Source organism: Amblyraja radiata, chromosome 15, assembly GCF_010909765.2.
Source record: "Amblyraja radiata isolate CabotCenter1 chromosome 15, sAmbRad1.1.pri, whole genome shotgun sequence".
Taxonomy (NCBI): Eukaryota; Metazoa; Chordata; class Chondrichthyes; order Rajiformes; family Rajidae; genus Amblyraja; species Amblyraja radiata.
This window is the reverse complement of record NC_045970.1, coordinates 22,728,205-22,750,704: the sequence shown is the minus strand read 5'-3', so window position 1 is coordinate 22,750,704 and position 22,500 is coordinate 22,728,205. Positions and strand designations below refer to the sequence as shown.

The 22,500-nt window shown below is 39.1% G+C and overlaps 1 protein-coding gene across 1 annotated transcript; it reads right to left on the bottom strand.

Moving 5' to 3' along the window:
* Positions 1-112: 112 nt before the first annotated feature.
* On the bottom strand, positions 113-20,819 carry LOC116981086 (zinc finger protein Pegasus-like). Its single transcript, XM_033033771.1, has 4 exons — positions 20,588-20,819; positions 14,994-15,157; positions 8,217-8,399; positions 113-6,453 (listed from the first exon to the last, which is right to left on the bottom strand). The coding sequence occupies exons 2-4, from the start codon at positions 15,124-15,126 to the stop codon at positions 5,525-5,527; spliced, it is 1,245 nt and encodes a 414-aa protein (XP_032889662.1). The 5' UTR covers positions 15,127-15,157; positions 20,588-20,819; the 3' UTR covers positions 113-5,524.
* Between the last annotated feature and the right edge of the window lie 1,681 nt (positions 20,820-22,500).

The following is a 22,500-nucleotide window of genomic DNA, read 5'->3' as shown; positions in this document are numbered from 1 at the left end:
AAAAATGTAAACTTTTATCTTTATTGCACATAGAACATGACCTCAAATTACACTTAATACTAATTGAAGCAACAAAATGTCTTATACAAAACGAAACTCAAAGACAACTGAATTTGGTTAGTTTTTTATTTTACACGATTTCAAAAACAGGAATAATATTTGAACTGCTGATGCCACCGAACAGTGTATTCTGTTGTAACAATGTGCATGGGCATTGAGTTAGATAATTTCACATGAAATGATAAAAAGGAATGACTTTTATACATCTGATACATTTTAATTAAAATATAAACCTTTAAGCTAGTTTAAACACTTACCAGTTTTTCAATCAAGCACACGTACCAATGTTAGCAAGTTTCTTAAATAGCAATTTAATCACAACAGTTTATTCACATTTTTACACTTAAATTGTAAATTAAATTTATATGCACTTGTTAATGCACGTTTCAATATATAAACAGCAATGCTGAAAAGACGAACACAATTCAAACAAACGACTCACATTTTACATTAATTACCAAATGTAACAAAACTTCCATTATATGGTATACAAATGAACCAAATAATATCTGGAATATAAAACAATGTGGCAAAACATCATCATTCAAAAAGACTTGGAATAATCAAGCCAAAATTATAACCACTCTTTTTTCAAATTCCTCAAGTTCTATTTAAAGTGCTCAGTGATGTCTATCAGCACATTAATAGACATTTATATAATTACAAATAATAAATTAATGATGGAATACTGGACTTGACGAGAAACACAAGCGAATGACGTTGAAGAATCTGGCGATAATTACTAACGTGATTCTGCTTCTAATTGAACTCCTGATGATTTTCTCATAACTGAGGACTAAAATACAGTCATTATACCAAATGTAACAATACAGTCCACTATACCATGTTAGACTGATAGACTGGAGTGTTCTTACTGATCTACCATTTTCTCATCAAATTCCATTCGATAAGTAAAATGCATTTCACTGCAAGAGATACCAGAAAGTTTGCTGACATTTTGGAGATTGTATTACACAATTATAATATGTAATTTAGCCTAATTTCCATTAGGGTTAACTTAAATTTCACTTGATAATTAGATTTGTTAATGCATCTTCCTTGTTTTTCCAAAGACTGAAAATGAGTAGTCTTAATTATAATGTAGCTAGCTGCTTCATTTTGCTAATCTAATCAGTTAATTGTGGCAGGAAATCTTGGAGGATTTTAGCTTTGATCCCAGGGCCTTTGTTGATTTATACCTTCAATAAAATTCCATTCAGCTGATCCAAATGACCCGATCCCCATATCCTGACTTGCACAAAATCCTGTTCACCCAGCATTTCTCTACTCACTAATCTGTTTGGAATCTTAAAAGTGGTAAGGCATTAAGTAAAAATTCATATCCATTTTGTTCTTCTCAATCTTTATAAACTCCCGTTGTCCCCCAAAGCACTTAAGGAATTATGTTTCTCCCCTTCAAACCTTATGTGTATCCTAAATGTTCTTCAAAGCTTCATTGGTGGCCTTGCCTTCAACTATCAAACTACCTTAACTATTACATTTCTTAGCTTCACTATCTCCCCTGTCAAACAGTTTTTATAACCCATCTCTTTCATAAATCCTATTCTTTGACTCTTGAATGATATCTTACAATATATTACAATGTTATTTTGAAATTCCACAGAACACTTAGCTTCATTTAAAAGTGTTTTAGAACGCAATCTGTTGTTTATGTGATTTCAACCAGCATGAAACAATGGCATTAAAATTAGTCTAACTACTCTCAAGCTTTGGGGAGAAAATAGTCAAGTCACCATAACTGTCAAGCTATCATTGTGGAACAAATTTACACTTGAATCTATTTGGCCACTTAAAACCAGTCCATTTCTATTCAGGAATTATGCATCTACTCCTATTCCTTTGCCCTCTCCCCAAAATCCTGCAAATTATATTTATTTTAAGTATTTATTTAGTCCCCTTTCCGATGCCATAATTGTTTCTGCATCCACTATTACTACCAGTCTATTACAGATTCTAACCATACACTACAAATAAACTTTTTTCATGTCAGTTTTGATTTTTCTTTTGTCAATTTCATTCTTAATGCTCTGATTTTTGAACCTACCAACAATAGTAACACTATGTACTCAGCCCAATATTAGACTTAGCAGCAAACACAATTAACTATTGGAACATAGTTAAAGGATTAGTATTAAGACAGCAAATTTAATGTCTGCCTTTCAAACTGTCCTCATGCAATCCAGTAACATGACTTGGCAGCAAGATATATTCCACATGAGAAATGGCTCAGAAATACCAATGAAAGACCAGTTATAAGTACTTTTCAATGTCATTGGTATTACAGTTAACACTACTAGAGAACTTCCTATTGTTCTTCGATAGTATTATTGAATTTAATTCCTACAGGACATATATCATGTCCACGGGAATTCAGCTCCAGCACTAAAACACACTTAGAACACAAATACTAAGACAAGATTTGCTCTAAACATCATGTGTGATTTAGTTCTCTGTGTTGTGATGCAGGTGAATGATTGTAAATGGGTCTAATTGATATTTTTAATTACTCTCTGATGCCAATTACAGTTTTAATAAATCCAATATTCCATCAAAATCACAAATGTTAAACAACTAAACTCAGCAATTGTGTATTTATATTGAAACCAATTATGTATATTACAGTAAAATATATATTTCTTAAACAATAGTTCCAAAAATGAGATCATCTGATTAACAGTGTGTATATTGGAAGCCAGAAAACAACTATAACATTCTTTTATTTACAATGTATTCAATAGGCACCTCTGGTTCTCAATTCTTTAAAACGTAAGACTAAAGTTAATGCTTGTTAACATTTCATACTAATAACCTATATACACATCAGAAATAATGAATTTAATGACGGTGAAACCCATTATTTACCAATGACCATTATTACCAATCATTCATTTGTCAATAACAATGTGGAACAAATACAAAAAGACAACAGGCAAATAGACATACCCATATCAAGTTTATACATGGTTTATACATTGCAAAGGCGGAAGAAAACCCTAATGTTTTATGGCGGTTACCATTTTGTGCTAAATACTAACCAAATGTATTTAGTCGTGCTATTTTAAAATAAGAAACTTATTATGTGAGATCACTTTCAGCCTGAAGGCACAAAAGGTGTGTAACTATTTAGATTGCTTTGGTAGCATGTCTCCTCGATGGAGAAAGTTAAAAGGTCAGCCTATAACTTAATATTAACAGTACAATTACCATATAAATAATGTGTGGCTTGCAAAGGAGATCATTTCCCTTTTTAAGTGATGTTCACTAGTTGAATTATGATAAAACACAGTTCCTAGGGTGTTACAATTGACACTAGTGCTTTTAAACAAATTGTTTTTGTAGAAGTTGCTAATTAACTGCAGAAGCATTTTTGCTAGACGTGAAAATAGATCCCCTGTACAACCAGAGCACAAGCAGCCACAGACCTCAGAAGTGCAAATAGGAAGGACAAAGTTCTATGTTTATTTTGCTCCAGGAGCTGACCTTACCCAGCTGTTGATTAGCAGAGTCTTATTTTTGTGGATTTGACAATACTCTCAGTTACTAGAACACGAATCAACCGACAGTAAGTGATCTATGACTGCATCTACTGTCAGCTGTGGTCAAATATTAAAAAGTGCTTTGAACGTTCCAAATAACAATTCATAGGATTATAAATCTAATGTTAAAGTATACTGTATGTTATATTTCCCATCATATTCATTTGAGAAAGCTATTATCCTTGAAATAGAGCAACCAGCAATCTAATTGCTTCTTTAAATTGGATATTTTAAACCACGTTTATCCAATATAGTTCACTAACTAAATCTAATAACCAAATTGTGCAATGGGGAGAGAAATTATTTAAGTGCATTCCAGAGAAAAAAATCTACTCAAACCCTAAAAGACATTTCAAAATTCAGTACAACTTAATGACAGGGTCTCCCTCGTCCATTCTAATTTTGGTACAAGAACTGTAAAGTTGTGCAAGAACAATTTATGCTGGTTTCTCAGAGTATCTGCAACTTTCTGTTGCATTAATGAGAGATGGTGTGGAAGAACATATAGGAAATTGCTGTTCCCAAAGTTGTAAAGAATATATGGAAGGGATGGGAAAATAGCAATAGTTAATAATAGGACCAGTACAGAGTAAAAAATACATTAAGAATGCTGAGAGAGAGAAATAAATATCACCATGACTGCAAAGGATGCAATGTTTTAGGAAGGAGCCAATGCAGGTGTCCAAGAAATGCCCCCCCCCCCCCGAAAGAAAGTGTTGGAGCTAAGTAGCCTAACCATTGTGTGTGTAATGTTTGGAAACTTAAGTGTTGGCCGGGATAGGGAATTTATCTGTATGACCAGCAGATTTATTATAAAAATAGAAACAATGAAAACTATAAAAACTAATTGAAAAGTTCTACCTCATGAAACTCCAATGAACTTATTATTCGTAACTATCAACATACCCATTCCATAAGTATTGCATATATTGGGTTTGTATTGATTTAATCATGGTTATTGATCAATGCATTGCATTGAAACATGTGTCAGCATTAAATGAATATAAAGATAGTCCTAAGACAAGCAACAGCTTGAACAGTTTTGCTGCAAGCCAGTCATCCACTGACACGCTTCAAAATGCAAACAATTGGGCAAAACGTAATATTGGTAGACGTAGCAATTTTGGAATAAAAACATTTTAACTTATTTGTACCTGTGCAGAATTATTAGAAGCTTGATTTTATAGATTGGTGTAGAAATGATTATACAGACCTTAATTGGCATGCACACATGCCAGAATTAAGAAGTACATTTTGGAATAAGATGCTACAATTATTGAATAATAATATTTCAATACAAGCTAGATTTTTAGGAAGCTATTTTATGGTGTATTTGAAAGAATTCATTTATTTCAGCTATGGCTGTTGCTATCCACTTCAAACCAAAAACTTTAAAAGCATCTTATTTTAATCTCAGCATTTTTAATGCAAATAGAAAATTAAGATATGAAAGATCATTAAAACTACATAGTTAACAGTCATTTTAACCTACAATGGGACTGAGAAACTAGAGGGGAATCAGTTACTTGCACACTCAAATTTTCTCTCCCCTCTCAGTTGGATACAACACATAACCAGTTGCAAGTACATTATGCACTTGCACAATATAGGCAACGTATTATCCACAGTAAGATCACTGTGATAAGGTTTAGAGGCGATAATGATTCTATTGCTAAAATTTACAATTTCTTAGTACTGTGAAGTAATATCAAATGTTGCTTTACCAATAGACTTTGAAGTAGTCTGAACGTTTATGCCCAATACTAAAGACTCTGAAGAAAATATATAAAAGGGTGGACAAAGGGGAAAAAATGAGACAAATGAAACCCTCGTTATACATTTAATATTTTCAATATGAACCAACATTCGTTAATATGTTCTTAAATTGAATACCAGCATTTAAAGTATTAATTTTGTTTGTGTTGACCCCGAGCAAAATGACAAGCAAAATCATATTTGTTTTTACATTTGCATCCACATATATTACACTGAAATGGATTCTTATAGCCATGGCACCCCATGTGAATAGTATAAAGGATATTGTCTGCAAAATACATGTCACAGTGTTGACAATGATGAAGAAGCTGAGGATCCTGAACTTGAATTGGAGGAGCAGGGGTGCTAGGCTGGCTGTTCGTCATGCTGGGAGTACTTGTGTGAACACTGTGATCACTACTGGGGCCTGCCACAGGACTGAAGGTCTGCTGGTTGTGAGCGGGACATGCATCTGGACTGATAGGGGATGAGCTTTGGACCACACTGGAAACTACCGTGGAAACGACTTGCGCTGTAGACTGTGAGATCACATATGGTTTTTCATCTCTGCAGGTTACATCCTCAGGAGATGTTGGAGCTTGATTTTCAGGTGGAAGGCTGGATAATTGGCCTGCTAAGGTAGAAAGCTGATTTAATGGATTATCCATCATAATATCTTGAGAGCCCCTCGAGATCCCACCAGAGTGTAGTTTTTGAAAACTCTCACAGGAGTTAACTGATATATGAGAAAAGTCACTGAGGTAATCTGGCTTCTGTACCACCATGGAAGGAGGACTTAGATTAATCAGAAGTCTTGTTCCATAATTCGGGGAGTTGCCAATTTTTCTCTGTAAATCTCCAAACATTTCGTTATTGGTCAGACAAGTCCTCACATTTCTCATGGGAAGAAGTTTGTGCCTACGTCTACGGTGATGGGACAAATTACTTCGATCACTGCAGCAGAAAGAGCATAGGTCACACTTATATGGTTTTTCACCTGTGTGTGAGCGCATGTGTGCTTCGAGGTGACGCTCATACGCTGAAGCAAACGGGCAAAGGTGACATCTGTGGGGCTTCTCACCTGTATCAGAAAGAATAGATCAGCAACCTTGCCATTTTATCTCTCTTTGCATTTTTTCCCTCCAGAATGCATCTTGTCCTCCATCTGGAAGCTTTGAAGGAATCCTGCAACTCTTACAATGCTGTCTAAACAGCTGTTCAGTTGTCAACTAATAAGCAGCATGATTGTAATTTTACATGACAGCATAATTGCACCTTTCTTCCCTCAGTGTGAAACAATTTAGATTTTTTGTGTATAAATGAATGAGCGATGAAACTCATTCCATGTGCCTGATGAATGCATTTCCATTGGGTTTATGTCTCTCAACCCTGCCAATTAAGGGTTGGAATTTCAGTTAACTGATAAAAATACGCTATAATGAAGAATCAATATTATTTCTAGTAATTTCTGGAGATAGTCAGCAGGTCAGGCAGCAACTGTAGAAAGAGAAACAGAGTTGAGTACTGATGAAGGAATTTGAACTTGAAACATTAACTCGGTTTCACTTCCACAGATGCTGCCTGACACACTGAGCATCTCCAGTATTTTCTGCTTTAGTTTCAGATTTCCAGCATCTGCAGTTTTTTGACCTACATCTATTTCAGACGAGTTTATTGAACATGAAAGTGTTAAGGAAGAAATGTCAAAAATCAAATGGCAATAGTAATTTTGAGAAGGAGAGACATTTTCTGAGTTGATGCATCACATACAATTTGGTGTTAAGATGCTCATAAAAACCAAGTCTTCACATCTAATTACAAATGAGAGCTGTAGCTTTATGTGCTGTTTTTACAGCATCTATTACCCTACACAGAGGAGCAGTACTGTACTGTGCTATAGTTATCTCAATCAGATGACACCAATAATACTTTACACTTCAATCCTTACCTGTTTTTTCGTTACTCCTGGCCCTTTTCACTTTAAACAGGGAGACTCACCATCGGTACCCCTTTTAAAAAAGATCAAACTGTTACAAAATATTGTGATCAGATGTAATATGTTTTTGCTTTTAGTGTGAAAATTTTGATTGAAGGAGGCCAATGAACTTACAGTGACATAAGTCACTTAGCCAACAGTGTGAAAGTGAATAAACAAACATCAATACTTAAAATTACAGAAGATCACTCATTGTGGTTGTAAATAATGTATCTGTTGAAGTCTATCTCCTTAATTTTGCTAATCAACAAGTGGTCATAAAATGGTTACTGTCATGAGGTTTGAACAATTTTAACCAAAGAATTCCAATGTCAATATAGAGTATTTAAACAAGTTAGTCATAGTTCTTTATAAATTTGGAAGGGGTGGTCAGATGGTGAGACTCCATTTAAAATTATTTATGTTAAATAAATAGTTTAATATGTCACTCTCGTAATAAATACCACATGCTTTAAGTGAAACTGGATGGTGAATGAAAGTCCAGAGATCTATTTAAATTCCCCATTTTAATCTTATTTAGGATTTAACTGCAATAAACTTCTCTTTATGGAAGAATGCAATACTTTGGATACATCGGAACCCGAGCTCTCCTTGGATTGTGAAACCAACAATTTGTAACAATCACTCCTTACTAAAAGGTTCGCCAGATTATTTTAGATTAATAATCCAGAATTATACAAGGGAGGCACTGGGAATTAAAACTCTGTATTTTAACCTGGAAGGCGTGTTATTTGCTTAATTTTCACTTTATTGTACAGTACTGCTCCTCAAGGTAGATCAAATAGAAATAAATCTAATCCTATCTTCTATTTCAGATTGTTTATATACCAAAGGCATACAGCCATTACCTGTGTGCATTCTGATGTGTTCAGTCAGTCGTGCAGTCCCTTTGCTAGCATAGTTGCAGTAATGGCACCTAAATTTTCCATCATATGTCCTTTGCACCCCATCATTGACGAGTCCTGAGCCATCATCCAGTGAAACTTCAACTGAAGCATGACGTATTCCATTCTGATCACTTTCAGACCCCACTGACAATAATATATCCAGAAAAGAGGACGATTAAAAAAATACAACTCTTTGTAATTTGGCATAAAACAGTTGGTGTTTGACCACAAACATTTACAAACAAATATCACTCAACTTGGACGTGAATTTCTACAGTGTATTTATCTATGTACATGAACAAATAAGAACACAAATTGCTGCGAAAATGGAAATTTCTCAAAATACAAGTTTTATCTTTGTATCATTAATACTAGTAAATTTCTTATGCATTCTTATTCGTGGAGAGACAAGGAATCTGCTAGGTTTTAAAGATCACATTTGTGGCAAACAAGTGATGATACAGATGATTCAAGCATTGAATAATTAAGATTTTATTATATGGTATTTTAATATTTTTTCCTGTGGTTTGTGGATTACATTTCTTATTCAGACTTACTTTATATATTTAGCTATAATTTTTAAGACCCTGAATAAATGCAAGATCATCAGCATGTTTCCACCCCATTCAGGGATGTGCACATCATTGGCAAAGTCAACATGCACTGCCTACCCATAATTGTCCTTTGGAAGATGTTGGTGAGCTGTCTTTATGAAACCCTGCTGTTTTTGCTAAGGTACTCGCAAGTGTAGGGAATCCCAAAGTTTTGAATGCATGAATATGAAGGAATAGTGATAGTTATAAATGAAGTGTGCTTTAGATTGAAGCTAATGGCATTTTCATGTGTCTTTGGAGGATAAAGATTGGGGATTTGAGAAGAGTGTTTGAAGAAGCTTTGTTGAATTGCTGCAGTACACTATGCTGATGGTAAGCACTGCAGAAGTAATGTACCGATGGCAGAGTATGTTTAAGATGGTGAAAAGAGTACCAATCAAATGAAGATAGACACAAAAAGCTGGAGTAACTCAGCGCGTCAGACAACATTGCTGGAGAAAAGGAATTATTTATTCTGCAGAAGGTCTCGACCCAAAACATCACCTTTTCCTTTTCTCCAGAGATGCTGAGTTACTCCAGCTTTTTGTGTCTATCTTCAGTTTAAACCAGCATCTGCAGTTCATTCCTACACCAATCAAATGAACTGCCTTATCCTTTGTAATGTTGACATATTGTTGAGCCGTACTGATCCAAGGAAATGCAGATTACACCATTACACTCCAGGTTTATGCATTGTTGATATTATAAAGGCTTTGGCAAGTTATGAAAATAGTCATTCACCTCAAAATACTCTTTTACATATATATTCCTGCACTAGTAAAACTAAGCATTCAGGTCCAGTTCCAGATCAGTTTCCTTATAAATTCCATCATTTCAATCTGTATCCAGGTTATATTCCAAATGCACTGTGGGTTTCTGTCACTGATAACACTTTTATGAAATTAGTTTCAGTCCCATATTACCCTCAGGGTGCAAGAAATTCTAATTATCACATGTTGAATCTGCACCCCACTAATGATGTATCTTAGACATAGAAGATATTTCCTATCAAATACGTCTAGGAATCCCCCCCACCTCGGAAATTATACATTAATTAAACCCCCCCCCCCCCCCCGCCAGCTTCCTTCCTTACAGAAAAAACAGATCCAATCTAGGCAATCTTTCTTGAGAACTACAATTCAAAAGACTACATAATATGCTCATAAAGACTACATACAGTGGCTTGCAAAAGTATTCATACCCCTTGAACTTTTCCACATTTTGTCACGTTACAACCACAAACATAAATGTATTTTATTGGGATTTTATGTGATAGACCAACACAAAGTGGCGCATAATTGTGAAGTGGAAGGAAAATGATACATGGTTTTCAAATTTTGTTACAAATAAAAAACTGAAAAGTGTGGCGTGCAAAAGTATTCAGCCCCCCTGAGTCAATACTTTGTAGAACCACCATTCGCTGCAATTACAGCTGCAAGTCTTTTGGGGTATGTCTCTACCAGCTTTGCACATCTAGTGACTGACATTTTTGCCCATTCTTCTTTGCAAAATAGCTCAAGATCAGTCAGATTGGATGGAGAGCGTCTGTGAACAGCAATTTTCAAGTCTTGCCAGAGATTCTCAATTGGATTTAGGTCTGGACTTAGACTGGGCCATTCTAACATATGAATATGCTTTGATCTAAACCATTCCATTGTAGCTCTGGCTGTATGTTTAGGGTTGTTGTCCTGTTGGAAGGTGAACCTCCGCCCCAGTCTCAAGTCTTTTGCAGACTCTAACAGGTTTTCTTCCAAGATTGCCCTGTATTTGGCTCCATCCATCTTCCCATCAACTCTGACCAGCTTCCCTGTCCCTGCTGAAGAAAAGCATCCCCACAGCATGATGCTGCCGCCACCATGTTTCACAGTGGGGATGGTGTGCTCAGGGTGATGTGCAGTGTTAGTTTTCCGCCACACATAGCGTTTTGCATTTAGGCCAAAAACTTCAATTTTGGTCTCATCTGACCAGAGCACCTTCCTCCACATGTTTGCTGTGTCCCCCACATGGCTTGTAGCAAACTGCAAACGGGACTTCTTATGGCTTTTTTTCAATAATGGCTTTCTTCTTGCCACTCTTCCACAAAAGGCCCGATTTGTGGAGTGCACGACTAATAGTTGTCCTGTGGACAGATTCTCCCACCTGAGCTGTGGATCTCTGCAGCTCCTCCAGAGTTACCATGGGCCTCTTGGCTGCTTCTCTGATCAATGCTCTCCTTGCCCGGCCTGTCAGTTTAGGTGGACGGCCATGCCTTGGTAGGTTTGCAGTTGTGCCATACTCTTTCCATTTTCGGATGATGGATTGAACAGTGCTTCGTGAGATGTTCAAAGCTTGGGATATTTTTTTATAACCTAACCCTGCTTTAAACTTCTCCACAACTTTATCCCTGACCTGTCTGGTGTGTTCCTTGGGCTTCATGATGCTGTTTGTTCACTAATGTTCTCTAACAAACCTCTGAAGCCTTCACAGAACAGCTGTATTTATACTGAGATTAGATTACACACAAGTGGACCCTATTTACTAATTAGGTGACTTCTGAAGGCAATTGGTTGCACTGGATTTTATTTAGGGGTGTCAGAGTAAAGGGGGCTGAATACTTTTGCACGCCACACTTTTCAGTTTTTTATTTGTAACAAAATTTGAAAACCATGAATCATTTTCCTCCCACTTCACAATTATGCGCCACTTTGTGTTGGTCTATCACATAAAATCCCAATAAAATACATTTACGTTTGTGGTTGTAACGTGACAAAATGTGGAAAAGTTCAAGGGGTATGAATACTTTTGCAAGCCACTGTAATATGCTCCTCTGTTTCCCCTAATACAATCACAATTGGTCATAACATAATGACAAGAAGTGTTATAAAGTATTTTAGATTTGACATAACCAGCATTTTACAAACGTTATAGCATTAACTACAATCTCTTCAGTCAATAAAGGCAAGTATGACTTATGCCTTACTGATCACCTTGTGAAATCTATGGACATCATTGTGTTTTACTTCATTAACAAAGACAGTTCAGGACTGGAACTTGCACTTAAGCCCACAATGTCTGTGCTGAGTATGATGCCAATTTAAACTAATCTCCCTTGTCTGCATGTCCAAATACCTCTACATCCATGTGCCTACCCAAAACCCCCTTAGCACCACTTACCTATCTCTGCTTCCACCAATCTCTGCAACAAAACCTACCAACAATATCTCCTACAAACTTTCCTCCTCTGATCTTAAAGTTCGATTTAACTTTTTCACCCAGGATAAAGCTTCTGACTGTGTAACCTATGTATGTCTCATAATTTATATACGTCTATCAGAACTGCCATTATCCTCCAACGCTCCAGAAAAAACTGTAATCATCAATTTACTGCATATTCATGACCTAAATTTCCTGACTGAATTCCACCTAACCAATTAGTTCTACTGCAGCTTTCTCTGTAACTATCTTCCCTCGTGAATTACCAGTTGGCCTGTTTCTGTATTACCTGCAAATGTTTTAATGACACCCCATACACTTAAGTCTAATGCATGATGAATACAACAAAAGGCAAGTAATGAGCCTTGCAGGACCCAACTGGAAATAAACTCCCAATTACAGAAGCACTTGTTGTTTATTACCCTCTATTATCTGGCTCTTCAGACAATTAAGGGTCCACCTTCCCTGTTTTATTTGGAACCAACGTGCTTCAACATTACTCTCCAGTTTTCCAGTGAAGATTTTACAAAAACCTTGCTAAAATCCAAATTGATCCTTCTCATTAACGAGAGAGAAAATGTTACTAGGTTAACCAAAATCCAAATGAAATATATTGATCCTTCTCATTAACGAGAGAGAAAATGCTACTAGGTTAACCAGACATATATATCTTCCTCTTAACAAATCAATGCTGACTGTTCCTGATTAATCCATACCATTCTAAATGAAGATGAATATTATCCCTCAATTTTTTCCCCAAAGATTTTCCATTATTTGCGGTCTATCGTCTTTGAGATAAATAGGTGGTTTATCTACAGTGGAGGAAAAACGATGCTGGTTGGATTTGGGGCAAACTGGTGAACTTTGATGTCAAAAATATTGAAAAGTGAGAATGATATTAGGCTGGATTGCATTACGTAGGAGGTGGAAAAATCTCAAGTTTATCAACGCTTTAAGCTTTAAAGGATCTTTATAATAATTGAAAGGCCTCGACCCGAAACATCACTCATTCCTTCTCTCCAGAGATGCTGCCTGTCCTGCTGAGTTACTCCAGCTTTTTGTGTCTATCTTCTTACATAATCATTGAATTTAAAACTTTATGAAGTACCTAATGGTTCATATCTCAGGATCTGCAAAAGTATTTCATGGCCAATTAAATAGTTTTTGTTTAATTACTAAAGTATCTCAGGCTAATTGCATTGGTAATTTGAAAGTTTAAATTTTAGTAGCAAAAGATAGCTGACAATCAAGTATTTCAAAATTATATTTTGTGGTCAGTTATCATTTATGTATACGATAACATCCTCAATGGTAAAATGCAGTTGGATAGTCCAATTACAAATGTAGTTAATTGACAATGTACAATGTTGCCGCATCTATAGTCAAAACACTGAAATCTGGATAAGGAAGTGCAGACACAGATGCTTGGCAAAACAGTTGCCTTGTCAAAGCCAAGCATCTTTGCTTTATCCACCATGATCATCTGGACTCCTGGTTGAAAGTAATTTTAATTCCTCTTCCTATTCCCACATTGATCAAATTGTCTTTGGCCAAGTCCATTGCCAGGCCATCTCATGAGTAGACACAAAATGCTGGAGTAACAGTGGGACAAGCAGCATCTCTGGAGAGAAGGAATAGGTGACATTTTGGGTCGAGACCCTTCTTCAGTCTGAAACGTCACCCACACAGTCAGTCTGAAGAAGGTTCTCGACCCGAAACGTCACTCATTCCTTCTCCCCAGAGATGCTGCTTGTCCTGCTGAGTTACTCCAGCATTTTGTGTCTACCTTCGATTTAAACCAGCATCTGCAGTTCTTTCCTATGCATAGCATCTCATATTCTGCCTGGCTGGTCTTCAACCCAACGGTATGAACACTGAATTGTCCAATTTTAGGTAAACCATTCCCTCCCCGTCCCTTTCTCCTTCTATCTGATCTACCCAGGTCCTTCTTTTTCACTTTCACCCCAGACCCCAATCACGCATTTTTTCCCCCCACCCTGTCACCACTTGATCTGCCCATCACACACATCCCTTCCAACATTGAGACCACCCGCCCACCATTCTCCCTTAATTGGTTTCATACTTCACCTTTCTCTCCAATCAGATTCTTTTATCTGCACTTTTGCTGTCTCCACCTACCACTTCCCAACTGCAGTTGCTATTTTACGCCCTTCCCCTCCCCCATCTGATAATTTGCCAATCAACTCCCCCACACTTATCACTGGCCAGCTCTTGCCTCACTCCTAAAGGCCCCCTTTATACCGGCCATCTCCACTCTTTCAGTCCAAATGAAGGGTTTGAACCAAAAACATCAACTGCCATTTCCCTTCACAGACACAGCTCCACCGAATGAGACTCTCGTGTAGATTGTTTGTTGTTCTAGAATCCAGCATCAACAGTCTCCTGAAACCAACTATATACAATGACAACAACTTGATTACCATGTAAATTTTTGGTTATGATATTCGTAGAATAATCTGACTACACTGGAGAGGATGTTGAGGAGATTTAAGTATGTTGCCAGGACTGGAAAATGGTAGCAAAGAAGAAAGATTGGATAAGCTGGGGTTACTTACTTTCAAACAGAAGTGGCAAAGCAGAGATTTAAATGATTAGTGAAGATTATGAAGGAGCTAGGTAGCATAAATATAAATGACTTTCTTCGCTTAGCAGAGGGGCAATAATTGGGGAACTTTGACTAGTAATTGACGGAAAGACTAGAGGAGTAATGAGGGCATTATTTTCCTACCCAGAGCCTGGCAAAGATCTGGAATGTACTACCTGAAACATTTACAGGCTGAAACTTTTGTTGTATTAACAAAGTACTCTGGTGTGTTCTTGAAGAACAGGGCAATGGAATTGGACAGCTTTTGACATTGATAAGTAATATGAGGCTGTAAAGCCTTCTGTGACATTCATACTACATGTATCTAAGAGTTCCAAAAGCCCCTACCAGCCTGAAAGGAATCTGATTCCTTCTCTGCAGCCACGGAGCCAGATATCATGTTCACATGATGGGTTTGTTGAGTGAGATATTCCTGGAAATCCTTGACGAAGTCCACTGAAACTGCTCTTTTTTCATCCATGTTCTCAGCTTTTCAAGAACTGTCTTATTGCCTGAAAGACAAATGTTAAAAGGAATTGTGCATTTCACAAGTCACGACAACGAGTTAAAGAAAATTTGGGTTTTGCAGGAATAAAAAGTTATCAAAATCTTCTTGGTTGATAGTCTAAATTAAATCCCAATCAGGGCAGTTTAACAAGTTTTTTTATTGCGAAAGATGATCATTTTGAAAGCAGTAAAACCGCAATGCTGTGTAACATACTTTAGCAAATGCAGAATAATTGGGAGGGGAGCCACATTACTCTCTCATCACTGCTTCACCATTTAACAAGATCAAGGATGGTCTATTGCATTACGTTTACCTCATCACCCATTTTAAATATTCTCGGCTTCCCTGTGTGTTCCAAAATAATAGATTTTAACAAATATATTCCAGTTAGCACGTAGAGTTGGTGCCTTACAGCACCAGAGATCTCGGTTTGATACTGACTACGGGTGCTGTCTGTACAGAGTTTGTACATTCTCCCCGGGACCTGCGTGGGTTTCTGCGGGTGCTCCGGTTTCCTCCAAAGGCGTATAGGTTTGCAGGCTAATTTGCTTGGTAAAATTGTAAATTGTCACTAGTTTGCGTAGAATAATGTTAGTGCGGGGATCGCTGCTCTGGGTGGATTCGGTGGGCTGATTGGTCCATTTCCACGCTGTATCTTTAAACTGAACTAAACTAATTGAGCATCCATGACCCTCAAGATACAGAATTCCAAAGACTTAGACAGCTGAGTCCTAACATGGATTATCTCCACATCCCATTCTTATACAAAGGACAACATTCCCAGTAGTTTTGAAGAAAATATTTTTTTATAACATGGTACAACTAAATAAAATGTAGTGGACCTGACAGTGCTTTTAGTTACTAGCTACTTTGAACCAAAATAAATATCTGCTACAGAGAGATGTGCAGGGCAAGTTTTTTTTTTGCAGATGGTGGTGAGTGCCTGGAACAAGCTGCAAGGGTTGGTGGTTGAAGCAGATACACAGTTGCATTTAAAAGTTTTTTTTGGATAGACATATAGATATGCAGCGAATGGAGGGGTATGGGTTATGTGAAGGTAGATAAGTGATGGTCTTGGCTTCACGTTCAGCAGACATTATGGGCTGAAAGGCCTGTTCTTATGTTCTGTATTGAAATGTTAAGTGAAAAGCAAACGGCTGGTGGAACTCAGTAGATAGGCAGCATCTGTGGAGGGAAATGGACAGACAATGTTTCAGGTTGGGAGCCTTCTTCAAGACTTAAATAGAGGGGAGAAAATTCCAAAAGTATCGAAAATCCTTCTTTTGTCATTACTGAATATACACAACAGCATTGTCATTTAAAGTACAGAATTCCAAGATTTGCAATCTCTTGAGTAAATCCCCTTCTGGAAATTTGTCTTACTTCTTACTCTCTACTATGTCAATCCCTTTCAGAATCTCCATTAGTTCACCTCATTTTTATATTCTAAAGAGAAAATTGTTTAATTTTCCTCAAATTCTCATCAACCCTCCACCCCTGGCAATGCGTTCCAGGCGTTCCAGGCCTCCATCATTCTCTTTGTAAACTAACTTCCCCTGCACATTGCCATTAAACTTCCCCCATCTCTTCTTATAGTAATGCCCTTTAGTGTTGGACATTTCCACCCTGTCTACTGTGACTTTTCCACACTCAGTCTACTGTGACTGTTCCAGAGATCACACAACAAATGTACCCATCACGTCTTCAGCCATCTCATTTGTGAACCTAGGATGCAGACTGTCACTAATAACCTTCAGGAGTTAATAAATATGCCGTCTACACTAAGTTTGGCCCGCCATACGTGTGAATGACTTTTAAAATAATGCTCAAAAAGTATGTAGTAAGCCACTCAGTTCTCATCAGTTCTCATTGACCTTGCCAATGATCCCAAATAAAAATAAATATTTATTCTCAGTTCACTTCCTTCGACAAAATCTTCTTTAAAATAAAAATACCCTTGTCAATCATATATTCTACCTTTTCCTGCTTGGTGATGATTCCTAACTTTCCTTATCCTTATACTTATCCTCTCTTGGTCTAATATTTAGTGTATCTAATCAATTTGAAGTGTGTAATCTATTTCCAATAACCTGCTGGCAACAAAAATACAGTTGTCTGCACATGATTAAGCTAAATGCTGATCAATATTTATATATTTATATTTCAACAAAATCTCAGTCATTTTAATGGACAAATTAAATGAGTCAAGTGTTAGTAATTCCTTCTCAAGTTTCAAAAGCGCTAGACCTCAGTATTTCTATGGGAGAATTTTACAGAATACAAGATTCCCCAGCCATGAACAATCGTAACAGTGCAAGTGGGTTAGAAAAGGGACTTCAAGTGAAACTGCATTTAAAGGAAACTGAAGCAGGAGTATAATATGAACGGAGAATGGAGGGGCTTTGTTTGTTGGGGATAGGTGAAGAATGACACAACTGAATGCACATATACTGTTTTCTAAGGTTGTACTTCTAGACCTGTATGTTTGAAGACAAATAGCAGTATTACATAGACAATAGGTGCAGGAGTAGGCCATTCGGCCCCTCGAATCAACACCACTATTCAATGTGATCATGGCTGATCATCCACAATCACTAACACGTTCCTGGCCTCCGCTAGCTCTAAGAGCTCTATCTAACTCTCTTTTGAATGGATCCAATATTGGCCTCCACTGCCTTCTGAGGCAGAGAATTCCACAAATTCACAACTCAGTGTGAAAAAGTTTTTCCTCATCTCAGTTCTAAATGGCCTTTGAATGACAAGCTGAACATTTCCAATATTTAGCATTTTTATTTCAATTTTACAACATCAGAAGTTTTCTTTTTGCTTTTCATTTGCTTGAAGGTTGCTTTTGCACTCAGTGTAAACATACTTTATTTAAGTGCTTAAAATTATTTTCAGCATCACTGAAGACAAACTCTGATTTACCGAATACATTGTAAATTCAGTGTTAGAACATTACCAGGTCACTGGTAGTTATTTTTAGAAACAGAAAGGAACATGAAAAGTATCAAATGCAGGAAAATGAACATTGACTATTTCAATGGCTTGCAAATTTATGACAAATGCTTTTAGCGACATTTTAGCTACCTTCCCTACCTACCCATACATATGGGTAGAAATTATCAGTGTCATCAACCTTGGGCCTGTTTGTGTTCCTCTGTCTCTTTTGTTCTCTGGGAGGTTATGTACTAATCCTAGGAAAAACTGTGCAAATTTATGATTAAAGCTCTAGGTTAGGATTCCTTGCTATTAAGAGACACGACATGTTTCCAAGGCCAGCAATAACATACAAACTTAAACTATTCAGTGGAGCAGGCCATAAAAGTTTCCCAAGTAATTCTGAAGTATAGGGTGATTTCACAAAAGGTCACTGGATCATAGATCCTCACCCACGTGACCGCAAAATCCAACTGAGGTACAAGCGTCACTTCCGGTACATGTTATTGATGCTGAAAACGTGTACTTTCACACCCGTTAAAAACCGCGAAAACGGCCCGTTTTTGAGCTGTAAATAACTGTGCCAGTCGGGGTGACCGTGAGACACAGTTATCTTACTTTACAGTCCAGAAGATAGATAAAAACGAAGGTAAATACAAGAGGGAGCTGAAGGGGCAAAAACAGCGGAAGTGGTTAGCGGACATTCGCCATGGAGATATAAAGATCGAAAATATCGGGAATTATTGCGTTTGCTCGCTGCATTTCATCAAAAGGCATTATTGACGTTTTATCTTTATTCATTTGTTATATGAAAAGTTTTAAAAGTGAAAAATCCGTCAGTAAAATTGCAAAATCGCCCATGGTTCTCAGGTGGGTTTTTACATGCAAAATGAAAACGCTTCTGAAGCTACATTTACCATTTAAATAATCGTAAACTATCAATGCATTTTGAAATAAATTTTACTCAGATGCAAGCTAAGGAATGGGAAAATTTATTTCAAAACGCATTGATAGTTTACGATTATTTAAATGGTAAATGTAGCTTCAGAAGCGTTTTCATTTTGCATGTTAAAACCCACCTGAGAACCATGGAAGATTTTGCAATTTTACTGACGGATTTTTCACTTTTAAAACTTTTCATATAACAAATGAATAAAGATAAAACGTCAATAATGCCTTACTTTTGATGAAATGCAGCGAGCAAACGCGATAATTCCCGATATTTTCGATCTTTATCTCTCCATGGCGAAGATAACTGTGCTTCACGGTCACCCAGACTGGCACAGTTATTTACAGCTCAAAAACGGGCCGTTTTCGCGGTTTTTAACGGGTGTGAAAGTTCGCGTTTTCAGCATCAATAACATGTACCGGAAGTGACGCTTGTACCCCAGTTGGATTTTGCGGTCACGTGGGTGAGGATCTATGATCCAGTGACCTTTCGTGAAATCACCCTATTGTTAAAAATGCAAGAAATTGAAATTGAGGACATATCAATGAATGGTTTTCGACTTTTCTCTCCAGACGTTTCTCCTGAGAGCCTTCCAGCATTTCTGTTACTTCACACTTCCAGCACCTGCAATTTTTTTTTTTAATTCTCTTCTCACTTGATTAGCTTTCTGTGGCTGAAGCTTTGGTTTACAAGATATCAACCCCAATGTATCTTAGAGGGTTATAGTGTAACAGTATACTGTACTAATATAATATAGCCTACTATTTAGATTCCAACTTGTACATTTCGGGAAACGAAAACCACTTTCGTGATGTGTAGGATGGAACTGCAGTGGCTGGTTTATACCGAAGGTAGACATAAAATGCTGGATTAACTCAGCGGGACAGGCAGCATCTCTGGAGAGAAGGAATGGGTTTCGTTTTCCTGATTCCTACTGGGAGGCCTTTGCTTGGATCATAGCTGGTCAAGATGATGAACTTCACACCAACAGGACGGTGAAGGGGCCCCGAGGCCGCCTCACGTCCACCAAACTTGGAGAGAAGCAGCAGACACCAAAGATCTTATAGCAGATCTCTGCTCTAAGATCTGTGGCAGACACCCCCCGCCCGACCCGAACGTGACCTTCTCTTGCATAAAACCTGCTGTATTGCTGGAGCCCACGGGTGGAGCCGCCGCCGCGTCCCATTGACCCAGCCGCGCGTCCATCACGGCTGTCCACCCGGTCAGGCTTCGCTCGGGCGTTTTTTCAAGGAATTAAAAAGCGTAAATCAAAAGATCCACCATCGGGCCAAACTGGGGACCTGCTGCTGCTGCCGCTTAGAAATAAGCCTCGGCCGCAAAATTGTTGAGGAAGGGACTATCCGGGCGGCGTCGTTACCGGACGCGCTCGCCCCTGCACTGCAACCGACGGAGAGTTTAAAGAACTGGATCAAACTGTTCAACCGCCACGAAATCCACACAGCAGCCCGTCCACTCGGGAAACTCCTTGGCCGAAAGGCCGCGTACTTCGCAGCGTTTCACTCACATCTCAGTTAGTTTCCCTACCTTCCGATTCAACGGACACACAGCGGCCGGAGTAATGTGCTGCCCGTGGCGGCCGAGGAAGCCCGCGGCGCTGTTTGCGCGATGGGCCGCATCGTCGGTGCGGGCCGGGCCGGGGGCCGGGGGCCGGGGGATGGGACGGGATGTTAACGACGCTTGTGGAGTTTGAACGTCTCCTGTCCAGGGCACCGAATGCTCGGCTCAGGCTCCAACAAGCGGCGGAACAAAAGCCGGGGTCAGAGGGCGCCCGCGGAAGGAATCAGTGCGACGGCTTAACGGGTCCCCACGGAAACGGTCGCCCTGGAAACGGCCGGGCCCGCGGACTGACGCACTCGCGTCAGAACAATGAGCGGTGGCTTTGGGAGCGACCGGGGAAAAACTGGGCCGGAATGTGACAGAAACTTGCAGACAGGTACATGGAGACACGAAGGGATGCAGATGCTGGAATCATGAGGCAAAAAAACAAAACTCAACCGGTTCCACTGAACACCAAAGATCTTCTGCTCTAAGATATTTGCTCAACACCTCCGCTCAGACCGCCTCAACCCACCTGATCTCTCGGTTGCTAAACATTTTAGCTCCCCCTCCCATTCCCACACTGACTGACCTTTCTGTCCTGGGCCTCCTCCATTGTCAGGCCCAGCGCAAATTGGAGGAACAGCGCCTCTTATTTCGCTTGTGCAGCTTACAGCCCAACGGTATGAACATTGACTTCTCTAACAAAGTAACCCTTGCTTTCACTCTCCATCTCTTCCCCCCCCCCCCCCCCCCCCCCCCCCCCATCCCAGTTCTCCGACCAGTTTTACTGTCTCCGACCACATTTTATCTCTGAAGAAGGGTTTCGGCCCGAAACGTCGCCTATTTCCTTCGCTCCATAGATGCTGCTGCACCCGCTGAGTTCCTCCAGCAATTTTGTGTACCTTTCACATTTTATCTCTGTTTGCTTGGTTGTTACCATCTCCCAGCTAACAATGATCTATTCCACTTTTCTCTTGATCTTGAAGCGAGTTCGGTATTTCAAGTGCGCTTGCCCAGGTCATAGGTCACTCGAGAAAAACATTCGCGCCAGCTGAGCTGCTGCGTGTGTAGGGACCTGCGTATTCATTTCAATGAGATTTATAAATAAATGTATCCGTTAAATATGTCAGTAGTAGGCCACAGCAGGCGGCCGGAGATGTCCAGGGTGACGGGACACCGGCCCGGAGCAGTGGTGGCTCCAGATTTACAGCCAGCATGGAGAAGAAACGCTAACTCCAGCTCAACTCTACTCCAAATCCCGAGGAACCCGTTCCCTGGCGGGCCGGGAACCGTCAGCTGCACCTCTTGCCTTATCTAGTGGCTGTCAGTTATTATACAGGGATAACCACGCACCCATCTCCTGCATAACCCCAAGAGGCAGATTTGTGAGCAGAGTCTCACCACCGTTCCACAATACACACACAATACAATTTATTTGTCACTTGAACCTCATAGAGGCTCAAGTGAAATGTTTCTGCAGTCATACATACAAGAAAAAAAGACCCAAGACACAACACAATTTACACAGACGTCCATCACAGCGCATCTCCTCCTCGCTGTGATGGAAGGCAAAAAAACTTATCTCTCCCCTGCACTCCCCCTCGATGTCAGAGTCAAAGTCAAAGCCCCCGGCGGGCGATGGCAATTGTCCCGCGGCCATTAACGCCTGCCGGGTGATGCAAGGCCACGCTCCGGGTCTTGGTGTTGGAGCCCCCGGCGGGCGCTAGCAAAGTCCCGCAGCCGTTGAAGTCCCTGTTCCCTCCCGAGTGTCCCATCTCTGTCGGGGGGCGGCCAGAGGTGTCCGGGGTGCCGAGACACTGGCCCGGAGCAGTGGCGGCCCCAGGCTTACAGCTAGCGCAGAAAGAAGCGCTAACTCCAGCTCAACTCTGCTCCAACTC